This window comes from Strix uralensis, chromosome 13 (assembly GCF_047716275.1).
Source record: "Strix uralensis isolate ZFMK-TIS-50842 chromosome 13, bStrUra1, whole genome shotgun sequence".
NCBI lineage: Eukaryota > Metazoa > Chordata > Aves > Strigiformes > Strigidae > Strix > Strix uralensis.
The window spans coordinates 2,527,809-2,547,008 of NC_133984.1; the positions used below are offsets into that span (position 1 = coordinate 2,527,809).

Sequence of the window (19,200 nt, forward strand, 5' to 3'; positions counted from 1 at the left end):
CCTCCGTTCCGTGCACTTCCTGCTGTTCCAGCTGCAACAGCCTCTTCTTAGAGCTGCCCCTGCTCTGAACATGCTGCTATTTTCAAACAATATTTGCTATTTCTTAGGCTTTTGCCTACCAGACAGACAGGCATGTGAAGCAGCGTGCCCTTAATGGCAGCTCTCCTCCTGACTTCAGCCCGAGACTGAGCCTGCTCTGAGCTGCTGCCTTGCCTTGGCTTTCTCAGCCGGGACTTCTGCATCAAAACACCCCCCAGTAAAGCTGGAGGAGGCTGGTACTGCTGCTTCAGTGAAAAAGGGGCGAGAAGGAAAGTCATAGGACAGCTATGTGCTGAGTTTGGAAATTGGAGGGAGGGAAGTGTGCGGTAACTCGGACAACGGTGGACTTGCACAAACCTTCTGGCTTCGTTTGGTCAGTGTTTGGCAACTGCTGTTGCTGAGCCACACTGGGGGCTTTTTGCTTGCTCTTTCCTAACGCAGCAGACAGCTAAGCTGTGTTTGTACTCCATACAGCACTGCATTCTGCCTCAAATGTAAAAAAGGCAGAGAAGGAAGCATTGGTATTTATTTTGTTATTTCATTGTTTTTACCTTAATTTTCCTGGGAAGTGGCTGTGTGCATGTTTAGAGCAGCTGTAGTGCACTGTGAGTACAGTGGCAGTGCCACCCAGTTTCCTTCAGTTGTGTAGACTAATCGTTAATGGGAAACATGATAGGAAAAGGTGGACTCTCACTTTACAGGTTTAAATTTAACAGGTTTAAGAGTCAATGTCTGTAATTGCCCAGTTGCCATTACTAATCGGTAATTAGCAATGACATCTGGGGATGTGTTTCTGATCACAGTGTTTCTGATGACAGAACCAGTGACAACAGCCCTCTTGCTGTGGAGGCTGTCCTCTGGGAAAGGTGGAAGCACCTCACAGCAGCATCTTGTTGCTACAGATAGTGACACTTCCAGCTCGTCACTTCTTGGACAGTAGAGTTTAGGTGATGTTAGTGCTAATGATAAATCTCTGAGGTGACACTCTGCGTTTTGCATTGGGCCACAGGAAGCAGTTTGCTCGGTGCAGGTTGGGTAACACACCAAATTGAGCTGTGATTATTTCTGATGGTTCATATTTCTGTCTTCTGTTTCCATTGCACTCCCTGACTCCCGTGGTGAAGGACTATGAAGCTTTCTTTGAAGCACGAGAGAACAACGCGGTATATGCATTTTTAGGCTTGACTGCACCGCCTGGTTCAAAGGTAGGTGTGGACGTTTCTCACAGTAAACCCCACCTGTATTTTACACCCTTGTTCTTCTCTCCTCATAGTAGGGTATTCCATGTTCTGTGGTTGTCCCAATCAATCTACCTGCTGGTCTGATATTCAGTTTCCAGAGACTAACTTTCAGGCTTCAACACCACAGCAACACGCTGTTGTTATGTGCTGGTTTATTTGGAGGATGTTGTGTTCCCTGGAGGCGTCTTCTTCCCCTTCCTTCTACCAGAAGAACTCAGCGTTTGGTGCAGATGCTCTTTTGGTATCCTCACTGCAGAGCCACTCTGCTCTTTTTTAAGTTAATGGAAGAGCTTTTGTTGCTTTGGAAAGAAGAGCTGGGTCAAGTTCTTCACTCGTAATAATTGTCTAGACACCAACTGTCTGTACCATTGGATTTTTTTAATTTTTTTTTTTATTGTACACTCTGGGGACAAGTGAAAGAGTGGTTAATATTTGCACTGAAGAACTCACAAGAAATCTAGATGAAAAAAATTGTCACAAAACCAAATAATTAGTTCAGTGAAAAAACTGAATTCACATGAAGTTTCGATGAGACTTTTGTACTAGAAAATACCTCGAGACTGGAGTTGTTGTTTTTGAAATAATGTCTTGCTTCAGAGTAATTTTTTCTCCAGCTTGTGATCTGAAGCCTTGTTTTCCTTTGCCAGTTACAAACTGGGCTGCTGCTTGGCGGATGCAATGGGCTGGAATTCTCCTTTTGATTTTGATAGGATAGGACAAGCCTGCTTTATACGTTTCACTTGACAGCAGCAGGATCCTCAGGGTCACTTCCAGCTTTCTTGTTCCAATGGATAAACACGCTGTTTCCTTTCAACTTTATTCGTGTAGGAGTTGAAGGTCACGCTGTGCACATCACTGAGACCTGATTTTAAAGGTGGATGATGATCCATCAGTATTAAGCATTACAAATTGTGGGTCAGACTGAAGCAGTTTTGGGAACCAAATGATTTCTAGCAGTAGCTAGAAACACATTCACACTTGTGAATGGTGCAGTGAGGAAAAAATCTACCTCATACAGAGTTGCAGAGGGCAAAACCTGTGCTACGTGCCCCAGCATCACACGTGGCTGGCGCCAGAAGGCCAGCTGCACACACCGTGATAGTCATGTAAATCTTATTTATAAGTTTCTTGGAACATCTGCACAGCGCTGCACAAAAAAGTATGCAAGATGGGGCTGAGGAGTGAGAAAGCAGCCCTGAGAGCAGGGGACGCAGGAAAGCCCGTGCGTTTCCCCTCATGGCCGAGCTCTGGGAAGTGCAGTGGTACTGGAGAGCAGTTGCTGCCACGATGAATCAGGTCATCCGTCTCCATAACGTTTATGAACATCGCTGCTTACTTACCCTGCCAGATTGTAGAAGCAGTCTGCGGGGCTATTAGTTGCTCTGATTCTGTCCTAAGGGATGCTCTGATTCTGTCCTCACCTAAGGAAAAAGTGAGTTTTAAAAAGGAGAGATACAACGCAGTTATACTCCGCTGAATTTTCATTTCACCGCTTGGGGAGGTGCGTTTGAGCTTATGCAAAGATAACCTTTGCATAACTGACCTTGTACCCAGTGCATTCTGCTGCTGGTCTGACTTTTGGTATCCATCCCACAATTACGTGATGTCAAATCAAGCTGATTGCCTGCTGCTGAGGAGGAGAAACTCATTGGTAGATGCTGAAATTGGCATTTACAGCATAGCTGCATGCAGCTTGGGTGGAATATTGTAGGTAATGACATTGCGTCTGTGCATGTTGCTATATAAAATAGAAGGAGCCTGGGATCAACCTGTGTGTGATTGCAAGAGAGGGCCTTGACAGCAAACCTCTGTTAAATGTCATTATGAGAGATTTGGAAAGTTATTTGACACTGAACACAAAGGGCCAATATTAATGTTAACCGAGAAGGGCTCAGAACTGAGCATGGGAAAGGCAAGTAACTATTTACTGAGCCCTGGAGCTTTGGTTTGTGCTTTGGGCACTGAGTACAATTGGACCTACAAACCCTGGGAAAGGTTGGCATTAATTTATCTTAAATATCCCTTCTTCAGACAATACGGGTAGGTTTTAAAGGGAGAGGATTTAGGGAGTTAAAGGCTGTGATTAATTATTTAAGGACTGGGAGCATGCTCAGTGAGGGGCCTCGAGGGAGAAGTAAGGGACAGTAGGAAAGGGGAATAGTGTCAGATCTGAAAAGCGGAGCCTTTCCCAGGTAATGTGCAGGATTGTGCCCAAGGAAATGGAGTTTGACCTTCTAGACAAATAGGTTAGCGTGTTCCCTGAGTTAATTGTGCCCCCTTTCCTGGGGATGAGGGAAAACCAGGAATCCTCTCCAGCTTACCACTGCCTGTTTGGAAGATAAGTACTTTGTCTTGCATTTTCTGGGGAAAAAAAAAAAAAAAAAAAAGAACTAGATGTCACTTCTGTAGTGCCCACAACTGGTTAATGGAATTACTACACAGGGAACCATCTCCTCTTTGTTACGGTTCAAAGAACCACTTGTCTTCTAGAGAATATCAAACATCCTTGTTTTTTCCAGGCTTTATAGTTCTTTTTAATCTTTCCTTCATTCTTCACCTGCCTTTTCTGCCATGAACAGACAGGATGCCCTGGCACGAGCAGCGTGGGTGCGCGGCGACGTCCCGGCTCCGCTCTTTGACCCGCGGCGTGTGGCCGGAGGAGCGGAGCGCGGTCCGGGAGCATGGCGGGCCTGAGCCAGCCGTCCCAGCAAAGCTGTTCCCACGCCCCTGACTTAAAAGGCAGCGCGATGCGAGGCGCTTGGGCAGAGAGCCAGGAAAACCAGAGTGAGCCACCGCATCTGAGATAAGGGAGATATGCGTGGTACTTCCTGCCGTGCCGGCTGGGGTCACCCACCGGGTCCCCTCTCTTAGAAGGCTTAACAGGCTTCTTGGAAATTCCCTTCTTAGTCCTTCCTCCTCTTGTTTTTTATTTGTTTAGCATACTGGCTCATGTTAACAATGATACTGTTGAGTCTGTTATCGTCAGTATTTCTATGCACTCATAAAAGCAAACAACTCCATTACATAAAAGTTGACTTTAGCAGATGAACTTTTTGCTTTAAAACGAACCACGCTGTCCACCCCGAGAGCGGTGTGACTGTTCATCTTCTTGTAGGCCACGTTGCTGCTAACAGGTAATTAAATTAATCTTCAGTCAACTGTACACGTGTAGAAGCCATCTTCAGAAAAAAGTTCCTTTTGCATTTCTTCTGCTGTCATTCTGTTCCCATTTGCGACCACCGTACAAAGGCTGAAAGAAGACTGAAAAATGCAAGCTTTAGGTTTTTAACATTCCTCCTGAATCAGACTGAGGATTGTTAGCTAAACCCCTTTAGGTGTTTCTTCAGCTCAGGAGCTTCACAGGAATGTTTTCGTGGAGCCGAAGGTCCCTCCGGGAGGTGTGGGTTAGGAGCCCCGGGTGCGGAGGGTGGTGGCAGGCCGGGGAGCAGCTGGCTCGCTGCCCCGCAGCGGGGAGCTGGTTCCTCAGCGGTGCCACAACGGGACAGAGCCGCTGGCAGGCACGACGGAGCTCGCCAGGGGTCTTGTGCTGGAGCAGCTCCCAGCTGTGTCCGACCAAGGGCTCGCACGCTGCTCCCATCACCCTGCTGGAAGGCAAAAGCTAAATGCTGGCTTTTGCTTGTTTGGTGGGGTTTAGCTCAGAAAGTAAATTGTGTCTCTGATAAAACCTCTTTTTTTTCCCTCCCCTTTTTTCTTTTTTTGATGTGGAGACTTACTAATTAAGAATTCCTTTTCCATTTGACCATAGTTCTTCAAACAGTCTTCGATCTCTAAATAGTTCTTGTGTCCTAACATAAAATGAGGGATAACTTGTTATATCTGATCTTTTGTTTTAAACTGTTAAGGTCAAAACTCACCACGGGCACGGGTTGGAATATTCCTGCAGGTCCTACTTGAGCTAGCTCAGAGCTGGAGTTGAAGCCAGCACCATACAGGGCTTGTTTTATAACGTCATCGTAGGCAGCAGGAACTCTTTTCTTGAGTTGGGTTCAGTGCTGCTCACTTGATAACCAGGTACTGCTGCAGTTTTTGTCATGTCATATGCTAACACAGGTATGTGCACGTCGTCACCTTTCATTAAGTACTAACACGTGTAATTCTCTTCTGCTATTTCAGGAAGCCGAAGCACTGGCAAAGCAGCAAGCGTGAATTTCAACTGCCTTAAATGTTCTGTAAAGGGAATTTCCACAGCTTTTTATAAAATAGTACAATTGTCTCTGCTTCAAGAAATATAGATGTGATTTCTAACATTTGATTGGTGCTTGCAGCATTCACCGTACATAATACAAATCTGAACACAAGATGAAAACGTGAACTTAAAGGTAGAGAGCACGGGGTGTATTATTACAAAGTTGGAAGCATAGGAAACTGAAGCAATTAGACATGAATGATTTTCATGTAGTTTAAACTGTCTTGGCAATTTGTTCATTTTGTGTAAACTTCAAGAAACTATTTTAATACTAATAATACAGATGGGGTTATACCTAGAGATCCAACTATTTAAAATATGGAAAACAAGCAACAGCATCTAAAACCTTGTCAGATACCAACTTTAGTGCCTGAGTTGCCTCAAAAAAATGTTACTGAATTACACAGTAATTTTTCAGTGTCTTTTCTGGTTTCAGATGAAATTGTAGGTGGTATTGTGTAGTATAGCCATTGTAGTCACTTTTGAAAGTTGTGTTTGTTCTTTTGTAGAATGGTTATTTAAGATTTGTATTGTAACACACTGTACAGATGATAAAAAAAACAGAAAACAAAATGCCATGTATTTCTCATTTAAGTGATGCGTGTGGGCTCTTTTGACAAAGAAAAAGGGATTTGGGCAATGGCCAGCCTTTCTGTTGGCAAGTTCATCACACAGCTGCCTAAGCATGACTCGATTACATGTCTGTGTGCAAGATTCAGGGCACCTCAGTGAAGTATGCGCTAATTCCCAGGCAATGTTGCCAAGAAGCCAAAACGGCCAGAAATGGCATTTCCTTACCTATGTAAGGGTGAAAGCCTTTAATCTTTTTCTCTACAAAAATACCAGTTCACACTGCTTATAGCATTAGGCATCTTATTGCATGTTCAAGTAGTCATTAGATTCATATAGTATTTTTTCAAACAAGGAAATAAATGTTTGAATAGCAAGAACTATTGTAATTAAGTGAGAATTTTTTTTTTTTTAAGGTTTAAAAACTTTTTTCCATTGTTATTGCCATATCATGAAGCTATTACAGGAATTGCAAATCTATTAAAGTGTCTTGTATTGGTGAATTTACCATGTGCAATATTAACCTGTCTGTTCTCCCAGTGCTCATGAGATGATCTGTATTTCTTGGCCATATTCTGCAAAAATACAAGTAATTACAAGTGCCCTGAAGGATGAGAAACAGGTTTAAAAAGTGTGAGGGTAATTTAAAATGCATTTTGCACCACATAATGTACTTATTCCCCAGAAGCCTCAAAAGACAGTAAGATAATTAGTCCTTGCTCTGGTTAGAGGATCATTCTAATAGCTCTGCACACACACATTTTGATTTTCTTTAGTTTATGAAGACGGAGAAGCAGGTGGTGCAGATCCGCAGAAGGCTGCAGCGTACCATCGCCGTGCAGTCCTTTCACACCGATGCTGTAAAACATGTGCTGTGCTTTTCAGATCCCTTCTGACACGGATTACAGTTCCTAGTTTTGAAGTCTGAAATTAGGAGCAGGATAAAAGTAAAAACTTAACGTTTGCAAAGATGTTCTAAAGTGCAGTAATTAAATACTTCCCTCACCAACATTTCTTTGGGGCTTTTGTAGTGCTTCCGCTCACTGCAGCTGATGATTTTGTCAACATCTGTTAAAAGAGAAATGCAGGTAGTTGCTTTGGTTGGAGCAGCTCTGCTTCTAGACAGCTCATGATGAAACTTCCGCAGACGTCCGAGTGAGCAGGATAGCACGGAGCCAAGTTAGGTAAAACAACATTTAGTTCATGTTTTATCTTTTTTGATTTGGGAGCCTGGGAGTCAGTTTGAAGCTTGTGCTTACAAAAGCAAGCAGAGTATCAAAAGGCGTAGGGATAGATTAATGTTGCCTTACCTTCAAGATTAACACACGCATTTGTGCTTTTTCATTAACAGGCTTTATCAGTCAATACTGAAATCTTGTGAAATTTATTTTAAGATCTTTTGGGGATGGAAGTTAGGTTACATCCAGTGTCCAATTTTTGTTGTTCGCTGTGATTTCATCTTTCTGAAATGAGGTGATTTTCCTTTCTTAATATTGGCACAACCTTTCTCAGTGTCTAAACTAATGGTCAAATTTTTGAGAAAGTATGTAAGAATCCTAAGTGAAGTTTTGCGAAGAAAAGTGGAATTTGACACACAAGTCACTATACTCACACCAATTTGCTGCATTTCCTGGGTAAGGAAAGTATGGTGTAAGTTTTGTGAATTACAGTCATTATTTTGGAAAAGCTGTAATTGGAAGCCGCTGCCAAATTCTGTCAGTTCAGCGACCCCAAACATTCTGAAACGAGGTCAATCTCTATTTCTGACGGTCAAGAAAATTGCCAAGTTTAAGAAAGCAAAGTCACTTCCCTCCTCTGGTCCCCCGCCCTTGCCATATGGTAGCGTTCAAACTGTATCAGCATTCCTCTGAAAGCTCTGTTGAGACAGACTGAATTATTTCTTTGTCCGGGGAACAAGGCACCGACACAGACTGAAAAATACCGAAAATCTCTCTTTGTTGTGGGACTGCGTGTCAAACTTCCATTCATTTTGATGCAGGTATCTTGCTTGACTTTAGGAGTGCTAGGAATCTGTTGCCTATATGCTGGTTTTCTGTTTCCCTTACCTGTATTAGGTTAACGATGGGAACAAGAACTAAATTTGTTCATTTCTTTATTTTTTTCTTCCTATGTAGAGGGCAGGCATTGAGGATTTAACCTGTATATTAACCATTCCTGTATCATTCCAATAAAATTGTTTTAGAATGCTTTCTCACACCATTGACTTGTTTGCATGTTTTGTTGACGGTTTGAAGCGGTCCCGTAAGTTGAGAAAAGTGGAGTTTTCAAATGAAAATACTGCTCCAAAAGTACAGGATCCGTACAAAAGTGAACATAAGACATCACTGCTGCTGCATGTGGAGCCTGTTGGGTTGGATCTCTCGCCTGTTGCAACTAATGGGTTTTAATTACTTAGGATGCACCTACCCAAAATAGCCTTCGGAGGTTTTGGGGGTTTTAGGAGAGCGCTGAATACACTTCCTAATTAACCTGCTTTCTCACTCTTCCCCCAAGGCAGTTACAAATGGAAAGCGGATGGGGCAGATCAGCTTCACCCCATGCCTGTAGAGCCTGCCAAACACTCTCAGTTGCTTTTTTTTGCAATGTGTAATTAATTAGCTTTATTCTGCTCACAGCAGGGGAACGACGTTATTTAATATTTGTGTTGCCAGAGGGCGGCGTACGATAAATTTTTAAACTAAAACTCTTCACTTTTACCTTCTCTGTTTGCCTGCTAGATGCAGCAGGTACATTGTTTTAAGCTTTACGTGAAGTTTTGCACCACCTAGGAGATCTGTAGAGCTACAGAAGATGCATTTGCCGCCCCCTAAACTGCCAGAGGATTTGCCCAGATCCCAGACATCAATTCACCTCCTCTGAAGGAAACTAAGAACTTAATTCTTTAAAGAATGGTTTGTGAGAAGGCTGCTTGCTTGCCGTTTACAGGATCAACTTTGTTCTGTCCGAACAACTAAAGCACAGCCGAGAACCCTCAGTTACACTGACGTCTTTTAATGTGTTTATTGCTTGCCTCACACTTACTTGCCCTTCTTTAGTGTCTTAAAAAATGGTCCATAATGGAAGAGGAGAAAGGGCTTTTGATGCCATTTCTAAATTACAACGAATCCCATTTACTTTCCCTGTATTTTCACTTCACTTGTATAACCCAGAAAAATCCCTGGTTTTCTTGTTTGTTTATAAAAAGTCTTAAAACCCCAAATTGTTATTCATTAATGTAAAGCTCAACGCAGAGAGTTTTTAAAAATCTGTTTAAAAAACAAACTGCATGTGTGCATATAACGTTTACTTAACTTGCTGTTTCAGGTTACGGTGGTGTGCACTGTACTAATAAACTTTTCTACCAATTAATGTGGGATTTTATTTATTTCTCATTTAATATTCTTAATCTGTATGTCATGGAAAATTCTGTAAAGTCTGATTATATCATTCGGCTCGTGTTACACATATTTCAAATACCAGGAATATCTTGCAGTACAAATGTGAGGTGGGCAGGGTAGAGGTAGTGCCTCCTAGTCCCTTGCTGAAGGGTTTTTATTCGGAGTGGGGTTAATGTCACAGAGCCCAGAACGGGATAACGTGAGGTGCAGTTCAGTCAGAAGTAGGTAGGTACAGGAGTGGCTCCTGAGCAGCTCAATTGCTGGTAAGAGACTATATATATATATTTATTATATGTAAAGATCCGTTGTGTCTTGGTTTACTTACTTTTTTTAACATGAGAAAAAGGTATAGCTAGTCCTGTGCACTCAGGCCGACAATTTGAGAAAGGCAAGAAGTAAGACTTAACCAAGAACAACGTCATGCCATTTTTTTCAAAGGACCAATTTAAAGCCATTAACATAATAGATTCAGACCGATCAGTAGCCTGTGTTAAGAACTTTATCAGACCTCATTTCTCCTGTGTTTTCCCCATTATGGTAAGAGAATTTTAATAGCCAGTTTAAAAAGAAACTGGGAGAACTCTAACTGGGAACAAGCCATTAAACTTTCCTGACTTAGGTTTTCCTAACTTAGTGTTCTCCTCTTTTGCCAGTCTTGCTTTTTCAGGGTTTTTTGGTGATGTAAATACAAGAGTGGGAAAGTGAGTTGGACACTGCCTTGAGGCGTTCTGTGACCAGGTCTCTGAGGAGGACCTGATGCAAGGTGTGAGGGGGAAAACAAAGGCATTTACTTATTGCTCCTTACCCGTGCAGCCCATTCCAGATCTGCCTACTGGCACTGCATTTCCTCCGCGTTCCTTTTTTTTCCCTTTCTCACAGAGATTATGACAGCATCTGTGCTTGTCCTGGAAATGAATTACACTTGGCATAGAAAAAAATATGGTGTGTGAAGCCCATCTGCATAGATCAGGTAGCACTACCTACACAAAATAATCCCACTTTACAAAGTAACTAATTACCAAGTAATTGTCTTTTAATGCATTTCCCGCAGAAATTTTGTCCATATTATGTGATCTTGGCAGAATATTTTAGACTGAGAAGTTTATTAGTAACAATTTTGAAGTTTATTAGTGACAATTCTGAAATGTATTGGTAAACTTTTAGAAGAACTTTGGGAAATGCAAAAGGATTCTACAAGTCAGCTTAAGGTGATGAAATAGAAATCGCTGTCTTACTACAGGAGGTGAGCGCTGTCATAGTAAGTACCGAGTACTCCGAGTGTTCTGAGAAGCAAAATACATGTATTTAGTATGTTCATTCATGAAGTATCAAAACTGGTCCTGTACACAGTAATTCCTTCTCTCACAGGTTTGTCCACTGAAAGGGACTTGGGGACTTCTTCATTTTCAGTTGCTTGGAATAACATTTCAAAATCCTTAAAAAAAGAAAGGAATCCAGCAACATCATTAATATAATGTCATGAGAATGGTCAGTGCTAGGTTAATGGTTGGACTAGATGATCTTCAAGGTCTTTTCCAACCGAGATGATTCTATGATTCTGTGAACTGCAACTGACTTAAATCTGATTTTTTGCCCTTTCCCAGCAGGCAGGGCACGTTACTTTTTGTTTATGCAAACAACTCGATCAGATACATGGCTCGTAACCACGAACGCGCCACTTAAATCTACATGAACTGCCGAGCCGCCCTCAGGCCGAGCCCGCGGAGGGTGAACCCCCCCTCAGCTCTCAGTTTCCCCGGGCCCCGCCGCCAAGGCAGACCCTAATGGCGCCCACCTCCCCGCGCCGCCCGTTGCCACGGCAACCCACGGCCACACAGTGCCCGCGGCGAGCCTGCCCCGCCTTCCCCATTGGGCGCGCCTCCTGTCAGTCAGCATGAGGACCCGCCCCCCCCGCGGCCTAAGGGGAGTGGCGGCGCAGCGCGCAGCCTGCCCTGCGTGAGGCGAGCCCGGAGCCCGGTGGCTTCCAGGAGAGACCCCCGCGCCGGGGAACGGCCCCGCCGCCGGCAGCCCCTGCCGGAGCCTTCTCCCGGGAGCACCCAGGCCGCCTCTCCCCCCTCAGCTCTCCCCGGCAGCTCTGGGCCCGGGGGCCTGCTCTCCTCTGGTCCCGCCTCACCGCTTGCCTTTGCTGCCCTGTGACCTCTCGACAGCTGCCCGGTAGTGAAGCTACGTTTAAAAAAAAAACCAAAAAAAAAAGTACTTTGGCATCCCAGGTACTTTCGGCTGTAAAAACACCCATATAGGAGCGTGTTCCCAGCTCTGCGTGGGTCGTTTTCTGGAGCCGGGAGGTGGCAGCGGAGAGACGCGGGCGCTGTCGGGGAGGGCCGGGTTTGGGATGTGTGTTACTAAATCGGTCAGGGGAGGCGGCACCAAAGGGCTGGAACATCTGCTCGGGTAAAAGCTGTTGTGCAAGAAGGTATTTGAAAACTCACAGAAGTTGGGGCTGTTAAAATGAAGCACTGCTGATTTAAGTGGAAGACAAAAGACTTGCAACAGCTATGCTTGGGAAAAAAGCAGTTAATGTAGTCCTACTTCACGTTTATATGCACATAAAATACATAGTCTGCGCTGGAATAAGGGACTTTGTTTACATGCTACTGTAGTTCATGTAATAGGATAATTGTGTATGGTAATACACAATGCTGTGTTATTTATTTTTCCATGTATGAATGATAGAGTAAAATTTATTTTTCTTTCTTTATACAATCTGCTTTAAGTTTAGCCTCAGGATTCAGGCATGCTTGTCTTGCTGACTGCTTCTTCAGCCTGCAGTCTGTTTTCAGCTTCTGAAATAGCTTTGCTTCTTTTGTGTTTTGATTTCATTTTGGTGAATATCAGGGGTTTATTTAGTAAGGTCTTATTGATAGAAATACATTAAGTCCCTTGGATATTGATGCATTTGACACCTGAGTACAGCTGAAATGAAAGGTGACTTGGTTTTAATCACTAATTGCCGAACTTGATTTCTTCTTCTCCCTCTCTCCCTGTTACTCTTGTGTTTTGTTGAAACTGCCACACAAAAAATACAGCTGCAGCTGGCACTAATTACAAGCTCAGTGAAGGAGGCAAGCTTTAAAACTGCTTGGAATTTGAACCACACTGTTTCCTGCCCTCCAAGACTGAGGGCAGGAGTATACTCTTGGAATCACAACCACATCTACCCTGAAGAAATGAGTCGTGTAAGGTGATTAAAGATAAACAACTTCTAGATATGAAATGAGTTTTATATAAATTCTGTGGGAATAAAAATAGCTTTCATTCTGCATCCATAAAACCTGAAGTCTTTTGTGAAATACAGGTGGTAAAGAGGAATAATTTTAAAGAGAGTCCATTGGACCTATATGGTCATAGTTACTTCAGACTTTAATTCATTTCAAAGGTGCATCATTATTTTACTGCCAAAACATGTCATAAGATGGGTTGCAATCAATATGTTGCTGTAAGGATATATTTACACTAGTTTCATTTTACTTGCTCCTATCATTACACTAAACAGTTTATTTTCAAGATCTTTTGTCAAGTACTTGGATGGGATTCAGCTTCTGATTTTTTTTTTTTTTTTCTTCTGAGAACAAGGAAATTTAGAAAAGGCATCAGCAGAAAACCCTTCAAGCTGTCTATGGGCTGGAGCTAGTGCTGGGGGAGCGGTGTGGCTCAGTGCATGAGCCTGTGTGAGGAGGAGATACTAAAAATGTGCCGTGGGAACACCTCAGACATGCCAGTGAAAGGGAGGTAATTTTTGAGCCCAGAGAAAGTGGATTTGGTCAATGAGCAATGTGATTGTCCACAGCTGTCTGATGGCTACTGCTTTCAGGGAAGCAGATTCTCGCATTTGCGTTTTACAGACAAAATGATATTTCATCAAAATCGTGATGATGCGAAGTTGTCAACATCTTCCCCATCAGAAGAAGGTCACAAGACTATAAATTCAGCTGTTTGTTCCAAAAGGGGAAATACAGTTAATAACAGGTGGGTGATAGAACAACGCTGAACTTCTGTCGATGGAAATATTTGGTGGAATTCAGTTTCAGTTCTGAACAGCATGGTGAGGTACAAGCACTCCGATGCCTTGGTAGTCTTTGTTGGTTTTGAATGCTGTATGAAGGCAGTTAGCAACTCATCAGCTTTGCACCACAGTCAGAAACATCTCAATTCATTTTTTTTTCACATCCTCTTTTAGATCTACAGTCACTTTCTATTCAGATACCGTGCACTTTTCCAGTGGGATCACTTCTGTTTTAAAAGGAAAAAAATGGGGAACTAAATCATGTGTACGTCAGGTTTTTTTCCACACAGACAGCAGTGAAGAAAGAGTATTAAGAATCTATTTTCTTCGAGCAGCTGTAGTAGGAGAGTTCTGAGCTATGTGATTATCCGCCTCTCTTACCCGACTAGGGTTGGTAAGTCTGGCCTTTTTGTGCTTTTTTTTCTTCCCTTGTGCTTTGTTCCAGAATGCAGGCACCATTTACTTTATTTGAAAGAGTGCAGTTTTGCAAAGATCACCATATTTTAGCTCTGCATTAGCACTAGGAGCATTTTCAAAGCAATACAGCAAAATCTTTCAGCATGTAAGGATCTGGGTACCTGTGTCCTGTTTTTCAGAAGCAAATGAGGCATGCAGCGTTCCAAATTCCATTGATGTTCAGCAAGATTTAGACTGCCAAGTACTCTTGTCTCTTTTGAAAATGGCACTTGGTTTCCCTTAAGTGCTTAAGAAAATGTTGTCCTGCTTTTTGCATATGTAAATGGTTCTGTATATAAAGTAAACAGTTATGCTAATGCAACCAGGAGAATGCTTGGTGTGCTGCCTTTCTTATCTGCTTTGCTCTCACTTGCAAGCATAGCACAATTCCAGTGTTACCTTCAGCTTCAGGGAGGGAACAGTGCCACTCAAGCTAAAAAAGAACCCTCGAAAAAAGAAAAAAAGCAAACGGTTGTACTGTGGCAATGTGTAAATTTAAGAGGGAAGTCGAAAATTTCCATCTCTTGAGTAATTGGAGTTTTAGAATAGCTTTCTGGAAGGACCATTGGGATTAAAAAAAGTGACCCAGTGTATCAAGCTTCATTGCAGAACAAATAAACCAGAGGATATGGTTTGGTTGCTGATAGTTAGAAGCAAATGAGTAGAGTGAGGAGGATCTTTCCAGTTATATATCAAATATCAAATTTGCAGCGGTTTCATTTGTGTGGGGAGTTATCTGGTGACTTGCATGGCATGGCGACTGAAGTAAATTGCCAGCCCTGTGACAAGTATCAAGCCTTAATTGTCCGTGGTGTAAGTAGAGTTTTTGGTGTATTTCAAACTGATGTTCGTCGGGAGACTTGATGCGTAATCTTTGGTAAAACTGCCTCATCCTTTCCTCTTCCCCCCCTGTTTCAAGCCATGAGCACGCTAGAGGTGTGTGAAGGCGCTTGAATTATGCAGAGATTAAAAAGACGTTGGAAGAGCAGAGGGATTTTGTTGTGTTCACCTTTCCCATTCCTCCATAAGAGGAGCGGTGATGATCTTTTCCTTAGTGAGTTTAGGTCAGACTTGGCTCAAAATGCAGATTCCTGTTGATTTTAACAGTAGGTGAATTGAAAAGGAATGATGAGGAATCATTAAATGTAGTAGGTTATTTTGGGACAGATTGGCTAGCTGTTAACTTTTCCTGTGTATTTAGTAAAACTGGACCCTGTAGATACACAAACATACTACTCTTTGCTATTGGGGAAGACAAATTAACTATTTATATCTTTTAAAATAACCATTAAGAGGGACTCTAGAAACATTTGCATGTGTGAACTGCATTTTGGATGCAGTTTTACTGTATTAAAGAACTGTCAGCACCTTTTGATGCTCCTTGGCACCTTGCAGGAGGGCTCAGGCCCATTCAGAATCAACCTCTTCAGTCTGAATATGATCTTGATTTCCTTCCTCTGTGACCTCTTAGAAATTATCTTTCAGTGGAAAATGTTGATTTGCAACTGCAGTAGTGATATAGACAAGTAGAGTAATTTTGCTGATTTTTTTACAGCTCATAAGTACGATCTATCTCAGCTAGCCACAATGTGGAAGAGATACCTGGGAGCGAAGCAATATTAAAGAACCCAGTTAATGCTCTTTCTGTCTCTTCAGAATGATTTTGTTGACGTAACCTCTACAAGAGGTTAACCTTGGTTGTAGAAAAGCATACAGTTTACTGTTTACTAAAAATAAATATTCTAGAGAGAAAGAAAAATCACAGTCTTTATGAATAGTACATTGTTCATTTTTTTAAATTATTATTCCTCTTTGTCCAAATAAGTTTAAGGTACTCTGCCTGTCTCTTGCTCACAGGAGTATCTGGGACTCTGGTGATTGGACTGTTACTCACACTTGGCGTCATGTTGGCAGAAGGCATCTTAACTAGACTCATCTATAAAGAAAGCTGTCATCAAGATAAGCCTCACAAATCTCAGGCATCCAGAAGGGATAAAGAAGGAATCTGGAGACAGAAACTTGTAGACAACCCAAAAATTAAAGGCTTTGCTGATGGACATGAGAAGCAGTATGAGATCTCTGCTAGAAATAGCAAAATGGAACACAGGAGCAGTCCTCAGCGGAGACCTGTGAAAGCAGCACCTGCAAAGGATCAGAAAACACTTGTTAAAGGAATCGTGTCCCCGACTTTATATATCCCCAAAAGAGAACAAAGTGCCGAACAGATGGATTTGTATAGATCCTGGTCATGCAACAGCATTTATCAAAACTATCCCGACTTACATATTGGGGGAGACCGTGTGGGGGACCATACATGTGATTCGGGGTGTGTTCTGGACCGTGCATGTGATGAACGTCCCAACGGCCCCATCCTGCTGTCAGCAGATATTCCTCTGGGTCAGTCCACTCCCTGTGAGTGTCCCCAAATGCTGACTGCAAAGTCCCTGGCTGGGGAGGAAGCTGGAGAAAGGAGCATCATGCTCTGTGAGGAGCCTCTCTCAAACTCCATGCTCAACAAGTACATGGAAACAAAAGTGGCAGAGCTCTATAAACAGTTTTTTGAAGAAAACTTGACCAGGTGTGGTTCAGTAACAAACCTCCTCACTTGCAGCTTTCTAAGGAATAACCTGAATCAGATCAGCTTTCAGGTATCACAGGAGCAGAATATAGAATCATCCAAAGCCAGAGAAGTGCTCTTGCACTCTTTAGCTTTGTTTAGTTTGTGCAGTGCTACTACCAACAGAAACAGTTCTGAATTTAGTACTCCAAACTTACAAATCTCAAACCCCGCGTGCGTGAGGAAGAGCTGCAGGATGCAGTTTACACCGTGACTGGCCAAGAGATGAACAGGATACGGATACGAATATTTCACTCCAAGGATTAGGTTGGGAAATGAAAACATTTACACACTACAGACTTTTTCAAATAAATATTTTAAGTCTTAAACCATAGTTTGTTAGCAGAGGAAGTAAAGGTCATTGTTTTCTTTTTTCTAATATAGAACTTGAAATTAATTTCTCTCTAAAATACTGGTCAACCATATTTTTACAATGTCTACGTCCTCCTTCTAAGACTCTGGCTGTATGAGTCATTGTAGTCATGTACCATCGGGTTTACTCCTGCAAGAAAAATCAATCAAGATGTGTGCTGGTGAAACTCTGCTCGAAGAGACTGAGCCACCCAGCCAGTACCTAAAAGAGTCAAGTTGTCTTTGCTGGACTTTGGATTGGGCTCTGTAGTTGAAGCTCAAGATCTGGACACTCAGGTTCAAATTTTGCTCCTGCAAAGCTCGATCACAGTGGCTGCAAGAATATTTCTTTGGCTTGAAAACCTTGTCAGCAGCTGGAGGTGCTGAGGACTCTGGATTATTTTGTACGTAGGAAATATGTTGACATGACACAGAATGAAGATTCATATTATTGCATATGTATGTTTGTACTGCATAGCTGGAGTATTACAGTGAAAATCTAGGTGAAATAGTTGATCAAAGTTGTAAAAGTATTTGATTTTTAAATAAATCCTTACCTCTTTGATGAAACCTACTGTGCTTTCTGTCAGTATGTTGTTGTTTTATGTTCCATTTGCATTTTTAGTAAATGGATTCTGCTTTTATTTCCTTCAAAATGAAGCACCTGCAGCCTTGGCAAGCTGAGACAACTGCAGTGTTCCTGAAAAGGGTGTGCAGGCTTTCTTCATCTTCGTTTGGAAATTTAAACGCAGATTTTTGATACGGAAATTTCATTAGTGAGCTTTCAAACCCATTTTCTTTCTGTTCTGTTAATTCTTCTCGGTAAGTATTTCAACTGGAAATTAATCACTGTGTCACCATTGTAAAATGATAAATGAATTGGGCTGTTACCTGCTCTGCAGTTTTCCTCTGGTAAGGAAACCTCTTGCACTGTGACTGAGTACAGTTTGACACTCCTGCAGGTCAGGGTTTGCAATTGTGAAATCCAAAATCGAGCAACAAACTCTATTTATATAATTGTAAGCTTTGTGATGCATGCTGATGTGCTAGGTAAATCCTCCTATTGCGTTCCTCGCTGCGTAGGGGTGGGATGAGTTCTAAAGCAGAGCTTCTCTGTGAAACTTGCTATGAAACAACTACCATAAACCAAAACCTTCATCTTTGAGACACATCTCTTGAACTCTGATGCATAATGTGCATTTTTAAAATCTTTGTCAAGCCTCTAAGAGAATACGAGGGATCTTGTGATCTCTGGGTAATAGTACATCGAATGCAAACGTGTTTGTGTTTGTAAATCAAGGCCTTGACATCTGATCAGTCTCTTTGAAGAGATCAGAGTTGTTGGTTGGGTTTTGTTGGGGTGGTTTTGTTTTTTTTTAAAATCCAGTATCTAGTTGTTGGGCTGCTTTTAAAATCACCTCTGAGCTGGCATTGATAATGAGAATATCAGTAGGCTTGAAAGAATGCCTGGGAACATCGAGAGGGTCTGAGCTCACAAGGGATTCACCTTGAAGCTCTTAAGTAATGTAGCTTATTAATTAGTTGCTTTTACTGTAACAGAAACTGTATGCTGGGGCTTAGAGTTAAAATTGTGCCTGTTTTGGCCTATGCACAGAAGGAAATTTGCAAAACTGGACTCTTAATAAGCTGGGCTTATGTAAAGTCTGAACCTCTGTGGCACTGGGCTGCTTTCGAAGGAGGAAGAGGAGGACGTGACTGCCTCTGTGGGCGTCATTGTATGTGGCAGCATGCGAAATGGAAAGGGAACGTGTTGCTTAAGATATTTTTCTGATGCCTTGTAATGTCTTTTAGGATTGGTGGAAGTTAACGGCAGCGCAGGGCTCAGTGACTGTGTGCAGGTGGCTGGCGCGTGGCTTTAATGTGGTCTGTATATTGGAATTAAACCTCAAAGGTCTAAAATAAAACGCAGAACAAGTAGTTGGCCAATGAAGCTGCTCAGTCAGATGGATTGTCTGAACAAGCCCATCTGAGCATCGAGCCAATTCAGCATCTGAGCAGAGGGAATACCCCTGGTTTTGAGGTGTTTCCCAGCTTTTTATACACTTTGATCTTGCAGCTGTAGGAAGATGGTCACTCTGCTTCTCTTCACCTGCCTCGAGAGCTGGGTATTGATTTCCCTCAGCTGCCTTTGAAAATCCTGTTCCTGCTCTTTGTTTCTTGCCTTGAATGCCCAACTTGCAGTCTTTTATGTTATTTTTGCAGACAGTCTGCAATCTGAGGTAGACTTTTCCATGAGCACGTTGTGGTAAAATGGGGATTTTCACACGGATGAAGGA

The 19,200-nt window shown here is 42.4% G+C and overlaps 2 protein-coding genes and 1 long non-coding RNA gene across 4 annotated transcripts in view; 2 read left to right on the forward strand and 1 right to left on the reverse strand.

The window, feature by feature from the left end:
- The window catches only part of SH3BGRL (SH3 domain binding glutamate rich protein like), a 39,085-nt gene extending 30,808 nt beyond the window's left edge, over nt 1-8,277 (forward strand). The window contains exons 3-4 of the mRNA XM_074882333.1: nt 1,164-1,244; nt 5,415-8,277. Coding sequence (XP_074738434.1) covers nt 1,164-1,244; nt 5,415-5,447 — 114 coding nt within the window. The 3' untranslated portion in view covers nt 5,448-8,277. The remainder of the gene's footprint in view (nt 1-1,163; nt 1,245-5,414) is intronic.
- Nucleotides 8,278-10,467: 2,190 nt separating this feature from the next.
- Nucleotides 10,468-11,964, reverse strand: LOC141949379 (uncharacterized). The gene is made up of 2 exons (XR_012630744.1): nt 11,674-11,964; nt 10,468-10,890 (listed from the first exon to the last, which is right to left on the reverse strand). It is a non-coding gene; the product is annotated as an uncharacterized LOC141949379 (long non-coding RNA).
- Nucleotides 11,965-12,151: 187 nt separating this feature from the next.
- On the forward strand, nt 12,152-17,477 carry LOC141949378 (TLR adapter interacting with SLC15A4 on the lysosome-like). Of its 2 annotated transcripts, XM_074882890.1 has the most exons (3): nt 12,152-13,442; nt 13,654-13,873; nt 15,793-17,477. In XM_074882890.1, exon 3 carries the CDS (start codon nt 15,840-15,842, stop codon nt 16,764-16,766), a length of 927 nt encoding a protein of 308 aa, XP_074738991.1. In that variant the 5' UTR covers nt 12,152-13,442; nt 13,654-13,873; nt 15,793-15,839; the 3' UTR covers nt 16,767-17,477. The 2 variants fall into 2 exon arrangements, with proteins under 2 accessions (XP_074738991.1, XP_074738992.1); XM_074882891.1 differs by lacking the exon at nt 13,654-13,873.
- Nucleotides 17,478-19,200: the final 1,723 nt, after the last annotated feature.

Coding starts and splice junctions, on each gene's coding strand:
- LOC141949378 (XM_074882890.1), top strand. CDS start 15,840: ATGTTGGCAGAAGGCATCTTAACTAGACTCATCTATAAAGAAAGCTGT.